This window comes from Scyliorhinus canicula, chromosome 15 (genome assembly GCF_902713615.1).
Source record: "Scyliorhinus canicula chromosome 15, sScyCan1.1, whole genome shotgun sequence".
Taxonomy (NCBI): domain Eukaryota; kingdom Metazoa; phylum Chordata; class Chondrichthyes; order Carcharhiniformes; family Scyliorhinidae; genus Scyliorhinus; species Scyliorhinus canicula.
This window is the reverse complement of record NC_052160.1, coordinates 119,909,267-119,931,227: the sequence shown is the minus strand read 5'-3', so window position 1 is coordinate 119,931,227 and position 21,961 is coordinate 119,909,267. Positions and strand designations below refer to the sequence as shown.

The window sequence follows — 21,961 nt, the reverse complement described above, 5'->3', positions numbered from 1 at the left end:
GACACCTGGCGCTGCCAGTCCTGGTGGCCTGCAACGGTATCCACCAGGATCCGAAGGTTTGCAGAGACGGAGTCCAGGGAGTTAGACATTCCCGCCAGGCACTGTGCGATCTCAACCTGTGAGTGCACGACGCCATCCAGCACATGTGTAAGGCGGTTGATACTCTCTGCGACTGACTGCTGCGACTGGGCCATGACCTGCTGAGACTCGGCCAAGGCCCGCAGCACGCCGGCAATGTCGTGTTGGCTCTGGCACATTGCTGCCTGTGAGAGGCCAACCCTGTCCAGGGCCGAGGATGACGCGTGCACATTAAGCCCAACGCCTTGCATAACCTGACCCATTGCCTCCACCGCGGATGCCACCCGTGCGGTGTCGGCCTGGGTTGCTGCCATGAGCGGCACCACTCCCTGCTCGTGGACGCGGTTCGACTCCTCTAACAGCGTCTGCAGAGTCCGGAAGACAGCCCTCATCCTGTCATTGTGTCCCTGGGTTTCCTGATGCATCGGCTGTGCGGGTGGATTGAGAAACTCCAGGAACTCGGAAAACGTCTGGGATCCCAGCTGCATGCTGGGCCTGGCCTGGCCTCCGCCAGTCCGGGCCCTCGGCTACTCCGACCTCCACCTGCTGTACCTGCTCAGCTGTGATGTGCGACCCAGACTGTGACCCAGGAGCCTCATCACTAAATAGGCCAACCGGGGTGAGTGTCTCTGGGATGGTGGATGGTGTGGGAGATAGCTGTGCCGCAAGCTCGAGGTCGTCTTGGGTGGACGCCTCCTCAATGTCATCGGCCCGCTGAGAGGCCGCAGGGCGTTCGCGGGCCATTTCTCTCTCTTGCTCTCTCGCCGCCCTCTGGGCGTCCTGCTCCACAGATTCGGTTGGGGAGGATGGGACTCCCCGCTGATCGGGCACCCTCTGTCGTGCGGCCCTGGGTGAGGTGGGGGCAGATGCCTGTGTCCGCCTGGAGGCAGACGGCCCTGGTTGTTCGGCATCACGTCCTAGGGAAGAGAATGAAACGGGTTATTTAGAGATGCTCGGCCGGGCGCTGGACGGCCCCAGTGGGCAGGGTGTGAAGGGACAGAGGATGGGGGAGGTGTCCAACGGGGCAGGGTGTGTGAAGGGACAGAGGATGGGGGAGGTGTCCAAGTGGGCAGGGTGTGTGAAGGGACAGAGGATAGGGGAGATGTCCAAGTGGGCAGGGTGTGTGAAGGGACAGAGGATGGGGGAGGGGGAGTGTTTGTCATGCAGGGTTGTCTCACTTGTTGCAGCTCCGCCAACCTCGCATTGCGCGATCTCCCGGGTGGCAGATCCCCCAACAAGGTCCAGTGCCCTCTGCTCAAACGTGGTGAGGGGGTGCAGGATGGGCGAACCCCCTCCAGTATTGTTCCGCTCACGAGTGTTGTGAGCGGTCTTGTCCTGTTGGGGGAGGGGGCATAGGTAGATCATTACAATACGGCAGGTATCAGCAGTCCGTTCAGATACTGGCACAGTTTGGGGGTCAAGTTGGAATAAGACCATTGCATCTCTCCACGGGGGCCAGAGCGCTGGGTCTGTGACTACTTTGTGAACCACCCTCAACTCACTCTGCCCCAATCCCCCTCCACCCCCCGTGCCGGGGAGGGGGGAGGTGGGTGATTAAGTAAAGGGGGAAGGGATGGTTGTAACCCGGGGGCACCCTCTTGGCACTTACCCTGGTAGCCCTGGTGAGGTCGTGCATCTTCTTCCGACACTGTTCTGCAGAGCGAGGGGTCTGCCCCACAGCACTGACGGCAGCAGCCACCTCACGCCAGGCCTGGCGCACCGCACTGGCAGGGTGGCGATGCCCTCTACGCGGGCAGATGATGCCCCTCCTCTGCTCGATTGATTCGAGCAGCGTCTCCACGTCAGCCTCCACGAATCTCGGGGCTGCTCTCCTGAGCTCCGACATCCTGGCCTACAGTTTCTGTGCGTCATCGCGCACGTGATTGATGCGGCCCCGTTCCTAGCCCATTGCCCGGACGTGAATACGTCGGGAACTGGGTCGTGTCGGGCCGTCACAAAACGGCCGACTTTGTGATTTTCCGCGGGTGCGGAGAATCGCGCCCTAAGTGCTCCCACTAGCGGAGAAGTGGGACTGGTCTCCACTGGCACTCGGACTGGTGCCAGGGTGTGGGTCACAATCCTTGGCCTCTGCATGGCGGGGAGTATGCCAGATTCCATCGAATTTCCTGGATCTGGCATCCATTTTGAGTGGGTGACCCGATCCCAGCGTTCAGCTGTCACCCCCCTCCCCCACCCCCCCACAACACAAATCTTTACCCCCTCCTCATGGGGGTCAATCCATAGCTGATGTGTCTCTCTGCTTTTCCAAGCGACAGAGAGGTGGTCCCCTAAAGACCCTGGGGGTTTGGTGGATGAAGGATGTAGGTGAGGATTCAGCGCACCAGGGCTGCACTTGGCCATACTTACACCAACACCCGCCCAGTGGATTCCCTTCTGTGGGAGTCAGAGCAACACCTGGGTGGGGGTGGGGGTGGGGGGGCTGTAGAATCTCTGTTAATTGCATGCTGATGCATGCAGATTTGATCCGCAATTTTCATTTTCCCATCAGCACGGAGTAGGTAGCACGCTACCGGTTGTGGTGTTGGAGCAGAGACTGCTGTCAGCTCGAATCATAAGGGAGATCAACCGAATGATCAATTCATTTATTTGGAATGAGAAGCAACCTCGCCGAAAGTTTACTAATGTTCAAGGGCTAGGGGAGGTCTGGGTGGCCTGAACATTAGGCTGTATCAACTGGCTACACATCTTGGGTTCATAAGGCATCGGATGAGGAATGACCCGATATTCATCTGGCTCGATATTGAAGCAGACCAGTCAGCTTATCCTCTGCGGGACTTGTTATTTTATGGTGACATTAAGGCAGGTTCTGCAAAATGTGATAATTCTATTATTATTAATACTATTACAACGTGGAGATTGGTCCGCCAATTAGAAGGAAGATCTAAACTGACTTCCGCTCTCTCCCCCATCCAGGGCTGCCCAGATTTTCCACCCGGTCTAAAGGACCATGGATTCGATGCACAAAGAGATAGAGGCATTTGTCGGCTGGGATACATGTTCAGAGATGCTTCCTTGTCATCCTTTGAGCAGCTATGCCAACAATTTGACATCATGAGACACTTCCTTTTTAAGTATTTACAACTTTGAGACTTCATCCTTAATAAGAAAAGTTTGTGCTTCGACTACTCTATTTCTCCTGAGGGACAAATGCTGAATTCTTGGAGCCTAAACAGTTAATCAGCAAGTTCTATGACACTTTTTATTCTTGATCCTGCGTAACATGCTGGGTGCCTTGCTGTCTTGAGAGATGGACTTCACAATCAATGTTAATGAGGAGACATGGGGTAACATATGGAATTACACAAGTAAAATTTCTGTTTGTAATAAAATGAAAGAGACTCAGTTTAAAGCATTGCACCATTTGCATATCACTCCTATTCTTAGACACAGGTTTAATCATGTTATATCCGTGATGTGCCTAAAGTGCCTGGTAGTTGAGGGTGATTATATATACTGCATATGGACCTGTGTTAAGATTCAATTCAATTAGTCTGGTGTAGTCAGAGAACTGGAGAGGATTTTTGATACATCCTTAGAACCTTGTCCTCTGTTCCTGATTCTGGGTCTTCCAGATGGGAGAATCACTGATTCTAATGAAAAAAGGCTGTAAAATATCCTGACCTTTGCAGCTCTTAAGTATATCTTATGCTCCTGGATTAGTGACAAATGCTCTTCAATTCAAAACTGTGTAGGCTAATTATGGAATGCAGTCCTATGGAATTCCTAACTTCTGAGTCTGATACATTCTTAATGTATGGGTCCCCTATCTTGAATGTATAGGCTCCACCCTGGCTCACTTGCTCCTGTTGGGTTTTCCATGCGCAATTACATTTTGTTAGCCTTAGATCTCGCAACACATGAAGGCATGTGGCCTGACCTCCAACACCACCACCAATCCCCTTCCCCACTGCTGGCACATCAGTTGATCTAATAATCTGTTGTTGAATTGATCCAGTGTTAAAACTAGAGGTGCTGGTTCCTTAAGTATATTGTCCCGAATATATCCTTCCTTGCTTGCTCCTATAGTTGTAATAACTCTTGTAACAATAATAATAATCACTGTACCTGTTTTCCATTGGTGTTTTTTGTTATTTTATTGCGTTAATTGTTAAAAACTGAAAAAAATCTCATAAAAATATATATTTTTTGAAAATTGCATTGCCATATATTTCCATGCCATTGTTTAGGTGTACGTTTCCAGGTTATTCCGAATTTAATGGTTAAATCTGCAAAAGTTTTATTTTAGTCTGTTTTTAATTATGATAATTGAAGAGTAATCTTTACAGATACACACTCGTCAGTTGAAAGAATGTACTATATTTCCTTTAGATTTTACTCTTTTTGCAATATCTTGTCCAAATATTTGATATTGGTTTTGTACATTTCTGCAGCTTTTTCCTGTGGATCTGGTCAGTTCTTAGACATGAGGAACCAATCATGCAAGGAATGTGTTGCTGGTACTTACTCTCTCGGCACTGGCATTGAATTCCGTGAGTGGGATAGGCTCCCATCAGGATTTGTCAACACTGGGACAACTCTAGACTCTTCAGACAATGAGTCAACTGAGAATTGCACCATGTAGGTACATTTATGTATAGACTAACAACAGCCTTTAACAAGCTACAGGGAGAACTGATCCTTACCTCCTGAGATCGTTAATATTTATTGATTACAAACTTTAGTTATAATATGTTAAGCATTATTACAGTTTGATGTACAGTACACAATGTGAATTGTGCATGTTAGCATGTGATAATGGGAGTCTTTCAGTGTGTTAAGTTTTAAAAATCACATCAATACAATGTTACAGTCCAGTATAAAGCATGTAATAGCACTGCATTTAGAAATACATATTATAATCAAGCAAAGTCAGCATGCCTTCATGAAGGGGAAATCATGCCTGATCAATTTATTAGAATTTTTTGAGATGTTAATGAGCAGTATAGATAAAGGAGAATCAGTAGATGTATTATACTTGGATTTCCAAACAGTATTCAAAAAGATACTGCACAAAAGGCTCCTTAAAGGTGTTGGGTATAGTATATTAGCATGGATAGAGGATTGACTAATTAATAGAGTACATAAGAGGAGCATTTTCAAGATGGTAACCTGCAACTAGTGGAGTGCCTCAGGGATCAGTGCTGGGGCCAAAATTATTTACAATTATATATTTATAACTTAGTCAAGGAAAGTAATTGCTCTATTGGCAAGTTTGTGGGTGACACAAAAATATATGGGAAGTCAAGTGGTGAGGATGACACAGAGTCTAAAGAGGGATATGGACAGGTGAGGTGAGTGGGCAAAAACTTGGCAGATGGAATATAATGTAGGAAAATGTAAAGTTATGCACCTTGGTAGGAAGAATAAAGGAGCTGAATATTATTTAAATGGAGAAAGACTATAGGAAGCTGCAGCACAGGGGGATTTGGGGGTCCTTGTGCATAAGTCAAAAAAAGCTAGCATGTAAGTTCAACAGGCACCAAGTGCAAAGAGAAGAACATTGTATTGAAATCTCTACCGGGCAATCATAAGAACATAAGAACATAAGAACTAGGAGCAGGAGTAGGCCATCTGGCCCCTCGAGCCTGCTCCGCCATTCAATTAGATCATGGCTGATCTTTTGTGGACTCAGCTCCACTTTCCGGCCCGAACACCATAACCCTTAATCCCTTTATTCTTCAAAAAACTATCTATCTTTACCTTAAAAACATGTAATGAAGGAGCCTCAACTGCTTCACTGGGCAAGGAATTCCATAGATTCACAACCCTTTGGGTGAAGAAGTTCCTCCTATCCTTACAGTTCTGCTGATAATGAGTGTTTGAGTCATACAAACTAGACAGATTTGAGGTCCGATTTTTATGTCTGTAAAGTAGGTTAAGAGTGAGTTGAAATCTTGCCATTGATATTTCATCCCAAAGCTAATCTCACTAAAGTGGTAGACGAGTTAAAACTGGTAGAGCGGGGTAGAAAGGTGAAAATCAGTCTGGGAAATTGTAAGTCCTGACATTTGCTGGAATTTGAGAGTTTGGGTGTCAAATAAGGAATCAATTTGATTTGAGGGTGTGGTGCCACATGTCTGCTTCTTTGCCGATCACTCATTACCGCGTATGATTGTCCACCTAAGATACACCGTGTTACTGGTCGTGGGTTCTATGGGTTCTTGCATGAATGATGAGCCCGATCCTAGAGCCGCATCTTCAACCGTACACTTGGCAGGTGTTTCCGGGAGGTGGGTCTGTCCTTGGACTCTAGATCACTTGTATTCCTTTCTCCTGCTCCTTTTCCGGGCCTCATTTTGCCAACGGGTGTCCTTGAAGAATTGTGTCCCTTCAGTGAGGAGGTTCCTCCAAGTAGGTCTGGCTGAATAGCCATCTCACATTGTGAAAGCTCATTTATGACTAATGACCATTCGATAATTCGACCGACACTCCACTAATACCCCAGTAAACATCAACACCTTTAGTGAGAGAGAGGAAGGAAGAAGCCTGGTGAAAAAGAGAAGGATCAAGTCCTTTTTTTAATTGAGTGCCTCTCCCTATCCTCAAATGAATCAATTAACAAGGATTCCTGTGTTCTAAGCATAGAAATTGATAGAGGATAAAAGTTACACCTGCTTTAGGAATTTAGGAATCTAGTGCTTGTTAGTTTCCTTATTTGCTCCTCTATCTTTAGCTATAGTTACCATTTGTAACAATCACTTCTGTTCAAACAGCCCTTATAGCAGTACAATTATCAGTACCTGTTTGTTTGATTGTACAGATATTGCAGCTCAAAGATTTTTCAGTTATTGCTTTCAGCTTGCAACAGGATAGGATGACGTTAAAATGGAAATAAATGTCTCTATCTATTTTGATAGGTCAAAATGGACTTTTAAAGGTGATTTCCTAGCATCTAACAGCGATGAGTGTACGGCTACTCTGATGTATGCGGTGAGCCTGAAACAATCAGGCAGCGCATCTTTTGAATATCAGTATCCAGACACCAACTTATACTTTGATTTTTTTGTAAGTAATAACAGCTGTCTGTTCAATAATGTCATGTATAGTTCATTTGTACAGTGTCGATTTCTTTGAATATACCTCTGGAGCAGAAAATGGTTGTCATTGGCCTCAGAACCTGTATTTTAATTTCCCTTCATAGGAAAGTAAAGGAACCACAGAAGAAGGGAACAGCCTGAGCTAACAAGAGTGAATCCCACAACAGTGCAAAGATGAAAGGGGATGCATTTGTATTCAAAATTTACTGAACTTAGAAACAAAATTTGTGGCATTTAATTTTTTTAAATATTTTTATTCAACAGTTTTCATTTATACACAATAAAAAGACACAGCACAACCAATCAGAATATCCAACCCCCAATAATTTGTGGCATTTAAAATAATATTATTGTTGTCCTAGTAAAGTAATATTAGTTATATAAAAAGTCAAGGATGAATGCAACCTTTTTGACCCATCAAAGTTCGTCCAGTGTTATCTTAATTCTCCTGATCCAGCATCCAATTGCAATTTCAAAACAAAAGCTGCAGAAAAATCAGGCATATTCTATTGATGCCATAGCCTTCATCACTTTCTGGACAGTGCATTTGTGTAGCACCTAGGAATCTTAGTAAAATTTAAAGTCAATGGGTAGGCGAGGGATGGTAAACTTCTCCACTGGTTGGACTGTTTCTTAGCACAAAGGCTAAATTGAAGACCAGCCATTTCCGATCCGGAGTGCTCACGGCGTGTTTCTGGAGCCATCACAATCATTGAATGGTAATAATGTTACAAATGTGCTGTCAATTGAGAATGTGAAAATACTTAAAGGTCAACCAATTTCCATTTTCTAGACAACGGGAATCATTTATTTTGAATTCTACCTGCCTTGGATAAAAATTAAAATTTTTATGTTTACATGGTCTGTAAGGCACTATTTTACAATCTGAGCTAATTGACATTGCGCTTTGCACTCTGGGGAAAGTTAGACAAACCTGCTCTTCCTGTCAGACTGAAGCCTGATTTCAAGAGCTCGATATCCGGGACAGTGATGTTACAGGGTAAACATTGAATCATTTCTAATGCTAGTGCAGGCATGAAATGATTCGGTCGGAGTGTGTAACAGAAATAAAATAGCTTGCATACCAGACTTTGCAGAAGCAAGAATGAAGCAGCTTGGAAACACGGAGTCTGCACGTCCTCCCCGTGTGTGCGTGGGTTTCCTCCGGGTACTCCGGTTTCCTCCCACAGTCCAAAGATGTGCGGGTTAGGTAGATTGGCCATGCTAAATTGCCCGTAGTGTCCTAAAAAGTAAGGTTAAGGGGGGTTGGGTTACGGGTATAGGGTGGATACGTGGGTTTGAGTAGGGTGATCATTGCTCGGCACAACATCGAGGGCCAAAGGGCCTGTTCTGTGCTGTACTGTTCTATGTTCTATAACAAATGCTGCCCTAATAAGAATTATTGGTTCCCAAGCAACCAAAGAGTTAAAGCATAGTCAATTTCTTTAGAACCTTTGAACGTGAGCCCAATGACAAACCTACTTGAGAAATAAATCATGTTGAACCCCTGTGCACATCCAAAGAACATGATGTACCAGCCTGCTTCGTATGTCTGCTGTTCATGTCCAAAGTAGTACAAAGATTAAAAATTACATACAGCACAATTAATCAAAATTGTCCATCACAATAGTTGTCTAAAAACACACCAAACCAGGCCTTCACTTCTGTAAATCTATGAGCAAAATTGTTCCCGCCCAACCTCTGTGGAGTTCATGGTGAGCTCGGGGGGGGACACACACACAACAATACGGCAGGGAGTGAAAAATCAGGGGCGCGATTCCCCGGACTCACGACGGTTCGGAGAACAGCGGGCGTCGGAAATTTTTACGGCGACGCTGTTCCGACGCCCTCCCGCTATTCTCCGAACCCCGCAAAATGTCGGAGTCGCCATTCCCGACAAACGCCTCCTTCCCGCCCCTGACACGACCAGAATCGCCACTGATAGCCCCCCCCGCTATTCACCGGCCCGGATGGGCCGAAGTCCCGACGTCATGGCGCTCTGTTTGCACGTCGTGAAACACACCTGCTTTTTAAATTCGTCAACCAGTCGGCCTGGCTGACGACAGCTTGGAGGAGGTCAGGGCACCACTCTGCGCACCGCTCAGTGCACCGCTCAGCGCACCGCTCGAGTCTGGCCACAACGGGGAAGGCATCCCTGAGAACGGGAGGGGATCCAGAGCGGGGGGAGTGGGGGCGACGGGGGAGGCAGTGGGGGAGACGGAGGGGGCAGTGGGGGCGACGGGGGAGGCAGTGGGGGAGACGGAGGGGGCAGTGGGGGAGACGGGGGAGGCAGTGGGGGCGACGGGGGAGGCAGTGGGGGCGACAGGGGAGGCAGTGGGGGAGACGGAGGGGGCAGTGGGGGAGACGGAGGGGGCAGTGGGGGAGACGGAGGGGGCAGTGGGGGAGACGGAGGGGGCAGTGGGGGAGACGGAGGGGGCAGTGGGGGAGACAGAGGGGGCAGTGGGGGGCGACGGGGGAGGCAGTGGGGGGCGACGGGGGAGGCAGTGGGGGGCGACGGGGGAGGCAGTGGGGGGCGACGGAGGGGGGGGTTAGGTAGAGAGTGAGCCGTCCAACCCCGTAACAATATGTCTGCCAGCATGCCATGGCGTGCCGGTCACGAGGACACGGCCGCTGGTTCCCCTGTGGCTTCCGGACACAGGCCACTGGCGCACCCGTGAGGAGGCCATAGTTTACTGGCCGTTGGATGCAGAAAGTGACCAGGGGTTAGGCTGCCCGCGTGTCAGCAGCGCGACCAGGCCACCGGGACACACAGGTATCCTGTGGCAGGCGGCTGCCGAGGTGTCGACTAACCTCCGTCTAACATGTCCCGTTTCTCTGCCCCCCACCACCCTTCTGTAGGTTAGCACGATGTATGGGAACAGAACGGCTATGTTCTGCGCAGTGGTTGGGGCCGCTGCACTGCATTTGGAGATGGAGCAGCATCCACAGCCACAACCCGCAGTGGATGCAGGGCCAGCTGCAGCAGCAGAGGGAAGGGCCGAGGAGTTGCCAGTCGTCGAGCAGCATGGGGGGGGGGGAGGAGGAGGGGGAGGAGGAGAGAGTGAGGGTGCAGCCACGGCGCCAGAGGCGACGACCAAAGCCGAGGGTGTACCGTGTCCGGGTCTCTTTCCTAACAATGACGGACATCACCTGCAGGAGGAGACTCCGGCTGAGTAGGCAGACGGTGATACATATCTGCCAACTCCTGTCGCACCTCGCCCCACGTGGAACGGGGGGAGGACACGCGATCCCGGTTGCCATCAAGGTGACGGCCGCTCTGAACTTCTATGCTACCGGCTCCTTCCAGTCTCCAAGCGGGGACGTCTCTGGGATCTCCCAGTCATCGGTGCACAAGTGCATCCGGGATGTGACCGACGCCCTCTATGCCATCGCGGACCGCTACATCACCTTTCCCGAGGACAAAGCAAGTCAAGACTCACGAGCTCGTGGATTTGCCAGTGTGGCCGGGATACCGAGGGTTCAGGGGTCAATCGACTGTGTTCACGTCCCCATGCGCCCGCCTGCTGTGGACAAGGAAGTGTTCACAAACAGAAGGGGGACATACTCCATTAATGTCCAGGTGGTATGCGACCCCCACATGAGGATCATGAACGTCTGTGCAATGTTCCCAGGGAGTGTGCATGACTCCTACATACTGGCGCAGTCGTTCATACCTGCGATGATTGAGGGACGTCCCCCCCGGCTGAGGGGCTGGTTGCTAGGCGACAGGGGTTATCCGCTGAGGTCTTGGCTGATGACGCCTATACGGAGGCCTCAGACCAATGCGGAAACCCGATACAACGAGGCCCATGCAGCAACCAGGGGTGTGGTGGAGCGCTGCCTTGGCCTCCTGAAGATGAGATTCAGATGCCTGGACCGCTCCGGAGGGGCCCTGCAGTACCAGGCCGACAGGGTCGCTCGCATTGTAGTGGTCTGCTGTGCGCTGCACAACATCGCGATGCAGAGGGGAGATGACCTGCTGCAGGAGGCGGAGGGAGAAGCTAGTGGCAGTGGTGCCAGCACAGAGGAGGAGGAGGAGGAGGAGGAGGCGAGGGAGGAGGAGGAGGAGGAGGAGGCTGGCGGAGTGGCGGACGCAGAACGCAGACACGACCCAGGTGCTGGTGATGTCCAGGAGGCGGCACGACGGACCCGGCAAGGACGGCGGGCACGCGACACCCTGGTGGCAGCACGGTTCACGCATCGCATGTGACGTCCCCGATGAACACCAAACCACCACCTGCATCGCTAGTCATGCAGAGGGTCACCACACAACTGCCACCACCACAACCCCCCCCCCCCCCCCTCTCAGTGTACACTGCTCCACTTCGACATCACGCTTATCACTGGGTCCAGACGGTATGGCACAACATTGATGGCTGTGTCAGCGGGTGTGATCAGTGCCATGTGGAATGATGACAGCCCGCTCTGCGAAGAGCTGTGAGCTCAGAATCGTTAGAGAGAGTCTGACCCATGGCAATAGCTGAACCATCCACCTTGGTGGCCGCTGAGTTCGTCACTGACACTCCATCACGTGCCCGCGTGGGCTAGCTGTGGGAGGGGGTAGGGGCAGGGACTGCACACCCGGCACCGAGGTTTCACCACCCGTTAACCCCAGCGACACTCGGTCACCATCACGATTCCTGTGGCTGTGGAACAATCACACGGTATTACAAGTAAGGTGGAACAGTGCGTTTAATATTAACAATTATTTACAGGTGCCCTAGCCCCTACAACTAAACTGTGCCCTTCACCCGTGCCAACTTACTCAGTGTCTATCTTAGTTGCCTTACGGGCACTACCACTACGTCTAAGTGACTCCCCAGATGATACAGCAGGAGTGGAGGAGGATTGCTGTGAATCGCCCCCCTCGACTCGTTTCTCCTTGGCTAAGCGTTTCCTGGGGCGACCCGGCCTTGATGGGCCAGGCTGCTCTGCGGGCGTCTCGGGTGACATTGTGCCACCCTGCTCTGCCTGCTGCCCACCCGATGCACCAGGGATGGGACGGGGGGAGGCCGAGAATTCCGGGACGTCCCGTGATGGCCTTAATGGGACGGACCCCGAAACCTCCTCCTCCCTCGGGGAGCCCGGTGGCCCCCGGGCCTCACTTTGGGACAGAGGTGCGAGCGGGGAGGTGCCCCGTCGCACCACCGACACCTGGCGCTGCCAGTCCTGGAGGCCTGCAACGGTATCCACCAGGATCCGAAGGTTTGCAGAGACGGAGTCCAGGGAGTTAGACATTCCCACCAGGGACTGTGCGACCTCAACCTGTGTGTGCACGACGCCATCCAGCACATGTGTCAGGCGGTTGATGGTCTCCGCGACCGACTGCTGGGACTGTGCTATCGACTGCTGGGACTGTGCCATGGCGTGCTGCGACTGGGCCATGACCTGCTGAGACTCGGCCATGGCCCGCAGGGCGCCGGCAATGTCGTTTTGGCTCTGGCACATTGCTGCCTGTGAGAGGGCAACCCTGTCCAGGGCCGAGGATGACGCGTGCACATTAAGCCCAACGTCTTGCATAACCTGACCCATTGCCTCCACCGCGGATACCACCCGTGCGGTGTCGGACTGGGTCTCTGCCATGAGCGGCACCACTCCCTGCTCTTGGACGCGGTTCGACTCCTCTAACAGCGTCTGCAGAGCCAGGAAGGCAGCCCTCCTCCCGTCATTGTTTCCCTGGGTTTCCTGAGGCATCGGCTGTGCGGGTGGGTTGATAAACTCCAGGAACTCAGAAAACGTCTGGGAGCCAGCTGCATCCTGGGCCTGGTCTGTTCTCCGCGAGTCCGGGCCCTCTGTTGCTCCGACCTCCACCTGCTGTACCTGCTCAGCTGTGATGTGCCAACCAGACTGTGCCCCAGGAGACTCATCACTAAATAGGCCTGCCGGGGTGTGTGTCTCTGGGATGATGGATGTGGTGGGAGAAAGCAGTGCCGCAAGCCCGACGCTCTCAATGTTTAGGGCCTCCTCCAGGGTGTGGGGCTGCTCAGCATCAGGAGGGTTGTCCCTGGCCATTTCTGGTGGTTGTGGACTTCGAACCCTCTGTGCGTCCTGGTCCGCAGATTGGGTTGGGGCGGATGGGGCTGCCCGCTGATCGGGCACCCTCTGTTGTGAGGCCCCGGGTGAGGTGGCGGCAGATTCCTGTCTCCGTCTGGAGGCAGACGGCCCTCGTCGTTCGGCATCACGTCCTAGGGAAGAGAATGAGACGGGTTATTTAGATTTGCTCGGCAGGCCGCTGGACGGTCCCAGTGGGCAGGGTGTGTGAAGGGACAGAGGATGGGGGAGGTGTCCCAGTGGGCAGGGTGTGTGAAGGGACAGAGGATGGGGGAGGTGTCCCAGTGGGCAGGGTGTGTGAAGGGACAGAGGATGGGGGAGGTGTCCCAGTGGGCAGGGTGTGTGAAGGGACAGAGGATGGGGGAGGTGTCCCAGTGGGCAGGGTGTGTGAAGGGACAGAGGATGGGGGAGGGGTGAGTGTTTGTCAGGGAGGGTTGTCTCACTTGCTGCAGTTCCGCCAACCTCGCATAGCGCGATATCGCGGGTGGCAGACCCCCCAACAAGGTCCAGGGCCCTCTGTTCAAAGGTGCTGAGGGGGTGCAGGTTGGGTGAACCCCCTCCAGTCTTGTGCCGCTCACGGTGGTTGTGAGCGGCCTTGGCCTGTTGGGGGAGGGAACATAGGTAGATCATTACAAAACGGAAGGTATCAGCAGTCTGTTCAGATACTGGCACAGTTTGGGGGGGTCAAGTTGTCATAAGACGATTGCATCTCTCCTCGGGGCCAGAGCGCTGGGTCTGCGACAACTTTGTGAACCATCCTCAAATAACTCTGCCCCAATCCCCCTCCCCCCCTCCCGTGCCGGGGGGGGGGGGGGGGGGGGGGCTTAAGTTAAGGGGGAGGGATGGTTGTGACTAGGGGGCACCCTCATGGCACTTACCCTGGCAGACCTGGTGAGGTCGTGTAGCTTCTTCCTACATTGCTCAGCTGAGCGAGGGGTCTGCCCCACAGCACTGACGGCAGTAGCCACATCACGCCAGGCCTGGCGTACCGCGCTGGCAGGTTGGCGACGCCCTCTCCGCGGGCGGATGATGCCCCTCCTCTGCCTCTCGGCATCGAGCAGCGCCTCGACGTCCGCATCAACAAAGCGAGGAGCAGCTCTCCTCGGCTCCGACATCCTGCCCGACAGATTCTGGGGTCGCCCGCGCCTTTTTACGGCGTCGGGCGGCGTCACGTGGGCGTGATCGTGTCGTCGCCGCGTTCCGTCGTCATCACGCACGTAATTGACGCGGCCGCGCTACTAGCCCATTTCCCGGAAGTGAATCCGTCAGGAAATGAAGCCTTCGCGACCGTCGTAAAACGCTCCCGATTTTTACGACGGTTTTACGATTTTCCGCGGGTGCGGAGAATTTCGCCCCAGTTTCCCGATGGTGGGAAATTACAGCAGGAACATCTGGCCCTGACCACCATAGCTGGATAATCGCCATTCCTGCTAAACGCCGCTGGGAAGCCGTTTCATATCACATTGTCAGGATTCAAATTAACACCTGACCAGAATTGTCCCCCCGCCCCCCACCCCACCAGCAGGATTTCATGCTGGTCCAGAACCTGACTGCATAATTTGTGAGCACGTGTGATTTGGCGCGTCTTCCTCTGGACTCTGGCGCAAAACACTCCTGCTTCCCACCCCTGCCATGGGACGCAGGCCCAGAATGGACTATTCTGTCCATGCAGTCTATTCAATAATTAAAGTGTAGTTTTCCTCACTAAATTGTTTTTTGGAAATGCCAAATCGTTCATGTATGATCATCAACTATGGATCGGGTAGTATCATGGCAATTTTACTGGATTAGTAATCCAGAGGCCTGAAGGGATAATGGGGAGAAATTATTTCAAATCCCCATCATTGTAGCTGGGGAATTTAAATGAACTAAATGGTATCAGTAATAGAGGCCACAAAGCTACCAGATTTTCATACAAATCCATCCGGTTCACTCATGCTCTTTTAATAAAACGACATCTAGCCAGTCTGGCCTATATAGAAGTCCAGATGCACGGCTGTGTGGTTGACCTTGAACTGCCCTCTGAGATGGTTTAGCAATCCAATCAGTTAGATTCAAGAAGGTATCATGAGTCTGGAACTCTGTTCCTCAAAAGGTAGTGGAAGCAGACTCTTTAAATGTTTTCAAGGCAGAGCAAGATAGATTCCTGATTAACAAGGGGTAAAAGGTTATTGGGCTAAATCAGAAATGTGGGGTTGAGGTTTCAATCAGATCAGCCATGATCTATTTGAATGATAGAGCAGACTCGAAAGGCCGAGTGGCCTCCTCCTGCTCCTAATGTATGTAAGAAGGTGCTCACCACCACGTCCTTGTATTACTAGGAATGAGTAATACATTTTGGCCTTATCAGTGATGTCCATCTCCTGTCAATGATTTGCTCATGGAATTTTACTGTATTGTTAAATTTCTGATTTTAAGAAATGTTTCCTGGGGTCTATGAAACCAAAATTGTTAAATGGGGAGCATCATGCTGACAGAGAGGAGCTTTACCCCTGAATTAATGATAATAGTGTTTCCAATATCTGTCAGTTTTATTTCTAGAAAATCCCTTCCTCTTGTAGTTCATGTTTTCTCCACAGTAGATTTTACGTCCGTGACACTTGCACCAGACACTGCTCAGCAAAGCATGTCGAGAGACCTTTTCTTTGTGAAAAAGGTAGTATTTGCAAAGTTTCTCCAGTTGAAGATCAGACTCTGGGATGTCTTCATCAGCAGTAAGCCCATGGTAGCATAGTGGTTAGCACAGTTGCTTCACAGCTCCAGATTCCCAGGTTTGACTCCCAGTTGGGTCACTGTCATAGAACATAGAACAGTACAGCACAGAACAGGCCCTTCGGCCCTCAATGTTGTGCCGAGCCATGATCACCCTACTCAAACCCACGTATCCACCCTATACCCGTAACCCAACAACCCCCCCCTTAACCTTACTTTTATTAGGACACTACGGGCAATTTAGCATGGCCAATCCACCTAACCCGCACATCTTTGGACTTTGTGGAGTCTGCACGTTCCCCCCCCCCCCCCCCCCCCCGTGTCTGCGTGGGTTTCCTCCGGGTGCTCCGGTTTCCTCCCACAGTCCAAAGATGTGCAGGTTAGGTGGATTGGCCATTCTAAATTCCCATTACTGCCCAAAATGGTTAGGTTACTGGGTCACCGGGATAAAGGGGATAGGGTGGAGGCGTGGGGCTTAAGTAGGGTGCTCTTTCCAAGGGCCGGTGCAGACTTGATGGGCTGAATGGCCTCCTCCCGCACTGTAAATTCTACGGCTCTATGAAAATTTAGTGAACTTAGTAGTGTTTAGAACTTAATGCCCAGTACGAGTGACATTGACAAAGAAAATAAAGGCTTTGAGAAAGGATTTGGTCTGATTGTACAACAGCCTTTTTTGTTAGCCGATGTGCATCTCTCCTCATCATTCTCCGAGTCACATCTTAATTCCCTATACTTAGATCAGTGTGATGGTCAATGTGAAAAAAACAAACACAGAAAATGGTGGGCACATTCAGCAGGTCTGTCGACACCTGGAGAGATAACAGCTCATTTGAAGTTTTCAGATGTGGACAACAGACGCAACTTACCCGCTCCGCTGTTTCCAGCCTTTCCTGCTTTTGCTTCAGATTTCCAGCCGTTCTTTTCTTTTCGCAAAGTTTGTTGTAGATTGCATTGATACCGCCCAGAGGCAAGGTTGCCATGTCCCAGAAAGTAGGTTGTTCGACAAAATAGGTGAATTCCAATGCTCTGCTGTCTCATTGTGTTCTGCAAACTGGTATTCAGTTAAGTATGCTGCTAAAATACGTTATTAAGAGCCTGCTGTAGTGAAATATTAAACTTTATACAGAAATAACATGCGATTAAGAAAGAAATAAAAAGGTCTGATGGCAGATGGCTATAAATATGTGACCTTCAGCTTGAAAACCTATGAAGAGATCTAAAATGTCAATAGAAACAAGAGACTGCTTATATATTCACATGCAAACTAATGTACAGTAGTGAAACAAACATGAATTAAATGTGGAATAATGTCAAAAAAACTATTAGAAATCCTCCAAATCAGTGCGAGTCACCAAAACCCAATGGAAATATCACATTTGACGTTATTTCAAGCAGAATGCCATCACAGTTAGAATGAGCATCATTTCCCCTTTAACACCTTAGAATGAGCATCATTTCCCCTTTAACACCTCCCAGCATTTAAAAAAAAACAAGAATTGCTGTTGACGAGGGGATCAGTAGTTGGGTTCATTCTGTACTTTATGGCACAAGCTAAATAAAGTAATTGTTTCTCCCCAGGTTCAGAATGATCAGTGTCAAGCAATGGGTGGTGAATCAAAATGGATAAGAAGAACAGAAAGGAATGAATGGGATCATCATACAGTAGGTGTTGTGATTTGAAGGTTGTGCTCAAATACATTCAGCCACTGTTCTTAGTCCTCCCTGTGGCTTTTTAGTTTTCACAAATATTTCTTGGGTATTGAAACTCCACATAATGCTCTAACACAAACTTTGGTCGAATTATGATTTGGCAAGATTGACCTTTTTATACGGGCAGCACATTGCACTTATAAATTGTCTTGTTATTGATTATATTACTGCTTTATTTCTATTGCTGTTGGTTGATGCTGAAAGACGTTTTGCTACAATAAAAGGGAAATATCTGTTAATACTATGTTCCCTGCACTAAAAATATGAGAACTTTTTACTTCCAAGTCCAGCCTCCTGTGCAATCCCCAGCTCCTTCACCTCACCATTGGCAACCATGCCTTCAGTCAAAGCATTGGGTTCCCAAAAGAGAAAATGCTGGAACATCTCAGCAGGTCTGGCAGTATCTGTAGGGAGAGAAAAGGGCTAATGAAATGAAAATCGCTTGTCACGAGTAGGCTTCAAATTAAGTTACTGTGAAAAGCCCCTAGTCGCCACATTCCGGCGCCTGTTCGGGGAGGCTGTTACGGGAATCGAACCGTGCTGCTGGCCTGCTTAGCCTGCTTTCAAAGCCAGCGATTTAGCCCTGTGCTAAACAGCCCCAATGTTTCGAGTCCAGATGACCCTCTGTCAAAGCAATCGGTTCCTTCCCCAAGCCTTTTTTTTTGCCTTTCCACCTCTCTCAATTCTTAAGGTTGTACTAAAAGCCTACTTATTTGACCAACATTTGACTATCTGTCCTAATGTCTGCTTCTATGGATAGGTGGCAATTTCTGCCTCACGATACTACTGTAAAACAGCAAGGTACATTTTAAAGGCATTGAAGGTGTTAAATAATGCAAGTCATTGTTGTAGTTGTCTGGGAAACAAAGGTAGTTTAAAGGGTTTATATTTGTATTGTTAAACATTAGAAATATGGTATAGTTTTAAGTGGATTTAAGTAATGTTTCTGTGCCTGGAAGGATGAAACCTATATTTAGGTTTATGCTGGACAACGGTGTTTGTATGTATGGGGGTTGGTTTCAATTCCAATTGTGATTCTATTGTGCTCAGACAGGGCTAAGACTTGAAGAATAAATATAACTAGTAGGGATTGGTTAACAACTGGAGGCCCCTGTAAGGATAAAAAACTTTAAAGTTTTAGCTTTAGCAAAATTTGTTGGAAGTTGGAGATAGGTAGTGAGAGAGAGGGCAGCTCTCACAGCTCTGTTTGAAACAGTTGGTTTTAGAAGACTAAAGAGGGAACATCTCTCTCAGCCTTGCTAGATGAAAAGCCATACTGTGGAATACTGGTTAAGAAAACTGATGCCAGAAACCTAAAGTCCAGCTAGTTTAGGAAATTAAAGAAATGAAGAGAACTTTCCAATAAGTCCGGAGTTAACAGAACAGAGAAAGTTGGAACCAGAACAGATTATTGTTTGTAAAGTTTTAGAGAATTGAAAAGGCATTGGATTGTGAAAGGCAGTAAGATATCCATGGAATCCTATAGTGCAGAAGCGGCCATTCGCTTATCGAGTCTGCACTGACCATCTGAAAGAGCATGCCACCCAGGTCCACTTCCCTTCCTATCCCTGTACCAAGGGACAAGTTAACATGGCCAATGCACCTAACCTGCACATCTTTGGACTGTGGGAGGAAACTGGAGCATGCAGACATGGGGAGAATGTGCAAACTCCACATAGACAGTCACTAAGGTCGGAATCGAACCCAGGTCCTGACGCTGTGAGGCAGCAGGGCTAATCACTGTGTCACCATGCCGCATGTAAAAGTGAAACCTTAATAGAAACTGTGGAGGGAAAGTATAATTTAAAACAAGATTTGAAAATTTGACATTTGAAAGGGGAATTTGAAATCACTCGTGTGGAAGCCGGAGTTCTGTGAGACAAAGTGGCTCACAATATAAAATGAAAATCGCTTATTGTCACGAGTAAGCTTCAATGAAGTTACTGTGAAAAGCCCCTAGTCACCACATTCCGGCGCCTGTCTGGGGAGGCTGGTACGGGAATCGAACCGTGCTGCTGGCCTGCTTGGTCTGCTTTAAAAGCCAGCGATTTAGCCGAGTGAGCTAAACCAGCCCCTGGAATAAGAATCATCTGGGGGTTTTTCGAAGAGAAATCCACAGATATCCACATGGGTTCAGAGACAAGTGTGTATTGCCTCAGTCAACTTGTGTGCTTAAAAGGGACTTTTTTATGTTACTGAAACCATTATATCTTAAAATGTACTTTGTAATCTGTGTTAATTCTAAAACCTGTGTGTAATTGTTAAGATAAAGGAGGAGCAAAGGAGAATTGTATTATAATCCAATTTTATAATGTTTAATAATTTTTTTTCTTGATAAAACTATTTAGCGGTCCTGTGATTCTGTTCCTCCATGTTTAAGGAAAAGTAAAAACCATTTGCACTTACGTATTTAATAAGGAATATGGGCGATGGGCCAGAAGATCATCATCTAAACCCCAAAATGGAAATAAAAAAGAATTAGAAAGTGATCAAACAAAACAAAAGAATCAAATTGAAAGCCACCAAAGCACATCTCACTGATTAGGGATGGAGACAAGCAGTGTTTGGAAATTCGGAGTCTTGTATAATGGTCACCTTCCTTTATGTTCTTGGATCCAAGTGTTTCACGGCCTTCGGATTAATTCATGCTGATATTTTAGGGTTTTTACATTCGTATTTTCACTCGAGAAAGAATCGGTATTCCCGTATTCCCTCTCTTTCTGCTTACTAGTATAGCATACACTGGTTAATGGTTTGTGTTTGGAAGCGGGTTGTGGAAGATCGGTAACAGATGCAGTTTTTTTGTCCACTGTTTCAGACACTCTATTTGAAATACGCCTCTTTGTTTGAAATATTGAATAGAGAAATTATATCTGGCCATGCACATTTGTTTAGAAAGTGCACTTTTAACTTGATGGCTTCATATGACTCATAGTTGTAATAGGTATTTTCTATTTTGGAATTACTATTTTTGCATTTTCATAAGCTTAAAAGGTTTAGGGGGAAAAAAATAAATATGAAGAAAAGAAGGAAAACAACAGCAGCTTGAATTTATGTTGCCCTTGAATTGTAATAACAATGTTCTTGGTGCTTCGCAGGGATCAAAAATGTACACTGAGGGGGGTTACGTGATGTGAGCGCGGGAATGGTTGGGTTTTCATGAGCTCCGGTTCTGTTCATCTTCTAATCTTTTTCACTGTAACTTCATTGCAGTGTTAATGTAAGCCTACTTGCAACAATAAGGATTATTTATTTATTTATTATTAATCTTTTATTTTACCCTGGTGCACATTTGAAATCTGCTTTCTCTTGAGGTACATGGCTTGCGCTGTGTCCCTGGAGGTTTCTGATTGGGGTTTTGCAAAGAAGAGCTGAGATAAATTGTAAAAGTCCTTGTTTGTTCATGGCGGTTGAAGTGGGCTGGGGTGGGGGTCCAGCTTGCAGTGGAGCAGTTGCTGCTAAGCGGCTCTCGTTTAAATGATGTGTGTATCCGGATGATGGCCACCACCGGGAATGTTGTCCTGGTTGAAGATCTCGTCCCTACAGTGCAGGTCTTTGGAGCTCACTTTGAAGAATCGCAGGGTACCTTTAGGAGAACGGTCTAGCCGCATGAGAGAGTTCCTGCACTCGAAAGAGCACTTTCCCCGGTGAGGGTTCACCTTTGTGCCGTCGGGATTCTAGTGTATGGTTTTTTTCCTGACAGGTTAGGGGGGTAGGGACCAGGCAAGATGCATCCGTGAACCCGGACCCTAGCGAGAGGTCGGAGGTGAGCTCCCAACTGAGTTCGAAAATTGACTGCGATATTTTGGTAATCTTGATTTGGAGACTGGTTGCATCAGATTCAGTGGAGCACAACAAAACCAATCTTCGTGCCCACGGATCAGTCGGGCCTGCTGATCGCTGGTTCTATACCGTCCTATTCTCGATGCTTGCTGTGAGGGGCTGGTGGTGTGGCGAGATGGCATGGTGGAAGTGATGCTGCCTTGTGCTTCGATCATTGGAATCCTTGAGAGATCCTGAAGAGTCCTCGCTGATCCTAGTTTATCATTTACCTTCTCGTGCAATATGGATAGTGTCTTTATCCTGCAATTTATTGTGCAGTTCTTCTATAATACTGGACGTTACTCCCTTTTGATTATTTATTGTTGTCCTTTCTCCTATAAAGAAGTGTGTGACATGTGAGCGTGAGGGCGGGTGTTGTCAATTATCCTGTTCCAGCAAAATCATATTGAGTCGATTATTTGAAGTGTGTTCTGTGTTTTTTGTTATTCTGTCTTATAACCCTTGTGGTTGTAGAAGGGAGTGTTTTGTTTTTATTGCTCCCTATCTTGTTTACATGTAAAATGAGTGGA

At 48.7% G+C, this 21,961-nt stretch overlaps 1 protein-coding gene across 2 annotated transcripts in view; it reads left to right on the top strand.

The window, feature by feature from the left end:
- elapor1 (endosome-lysosome associated apoptosis and autophagy regulator 1) overlaps positions 1-21,961 on the top strand; it is a 171,475-nt gene that overhangs the window by 53,365 nt on the left and 96,149 nt on the right. For both annotated transcript variants that reach the window (XM_038820162.1, XM_038820163.1), the window contains exons 3-5: positions 4,491-4,677; positions 6,957-7,104; positions 17,478-17,561. In XM_038820162.1, the coding sequence (XP_038676090.1) occupies positions 4,491-4,677; positions 6,957-7,104; positions 17,478-17,561 (419 nt within the window). The remainder of the gene's footprint in view (positions 1-4,490; positions 4,678-6,956; positions 7,105-17,477; positions 17,562-21,961) is intronic.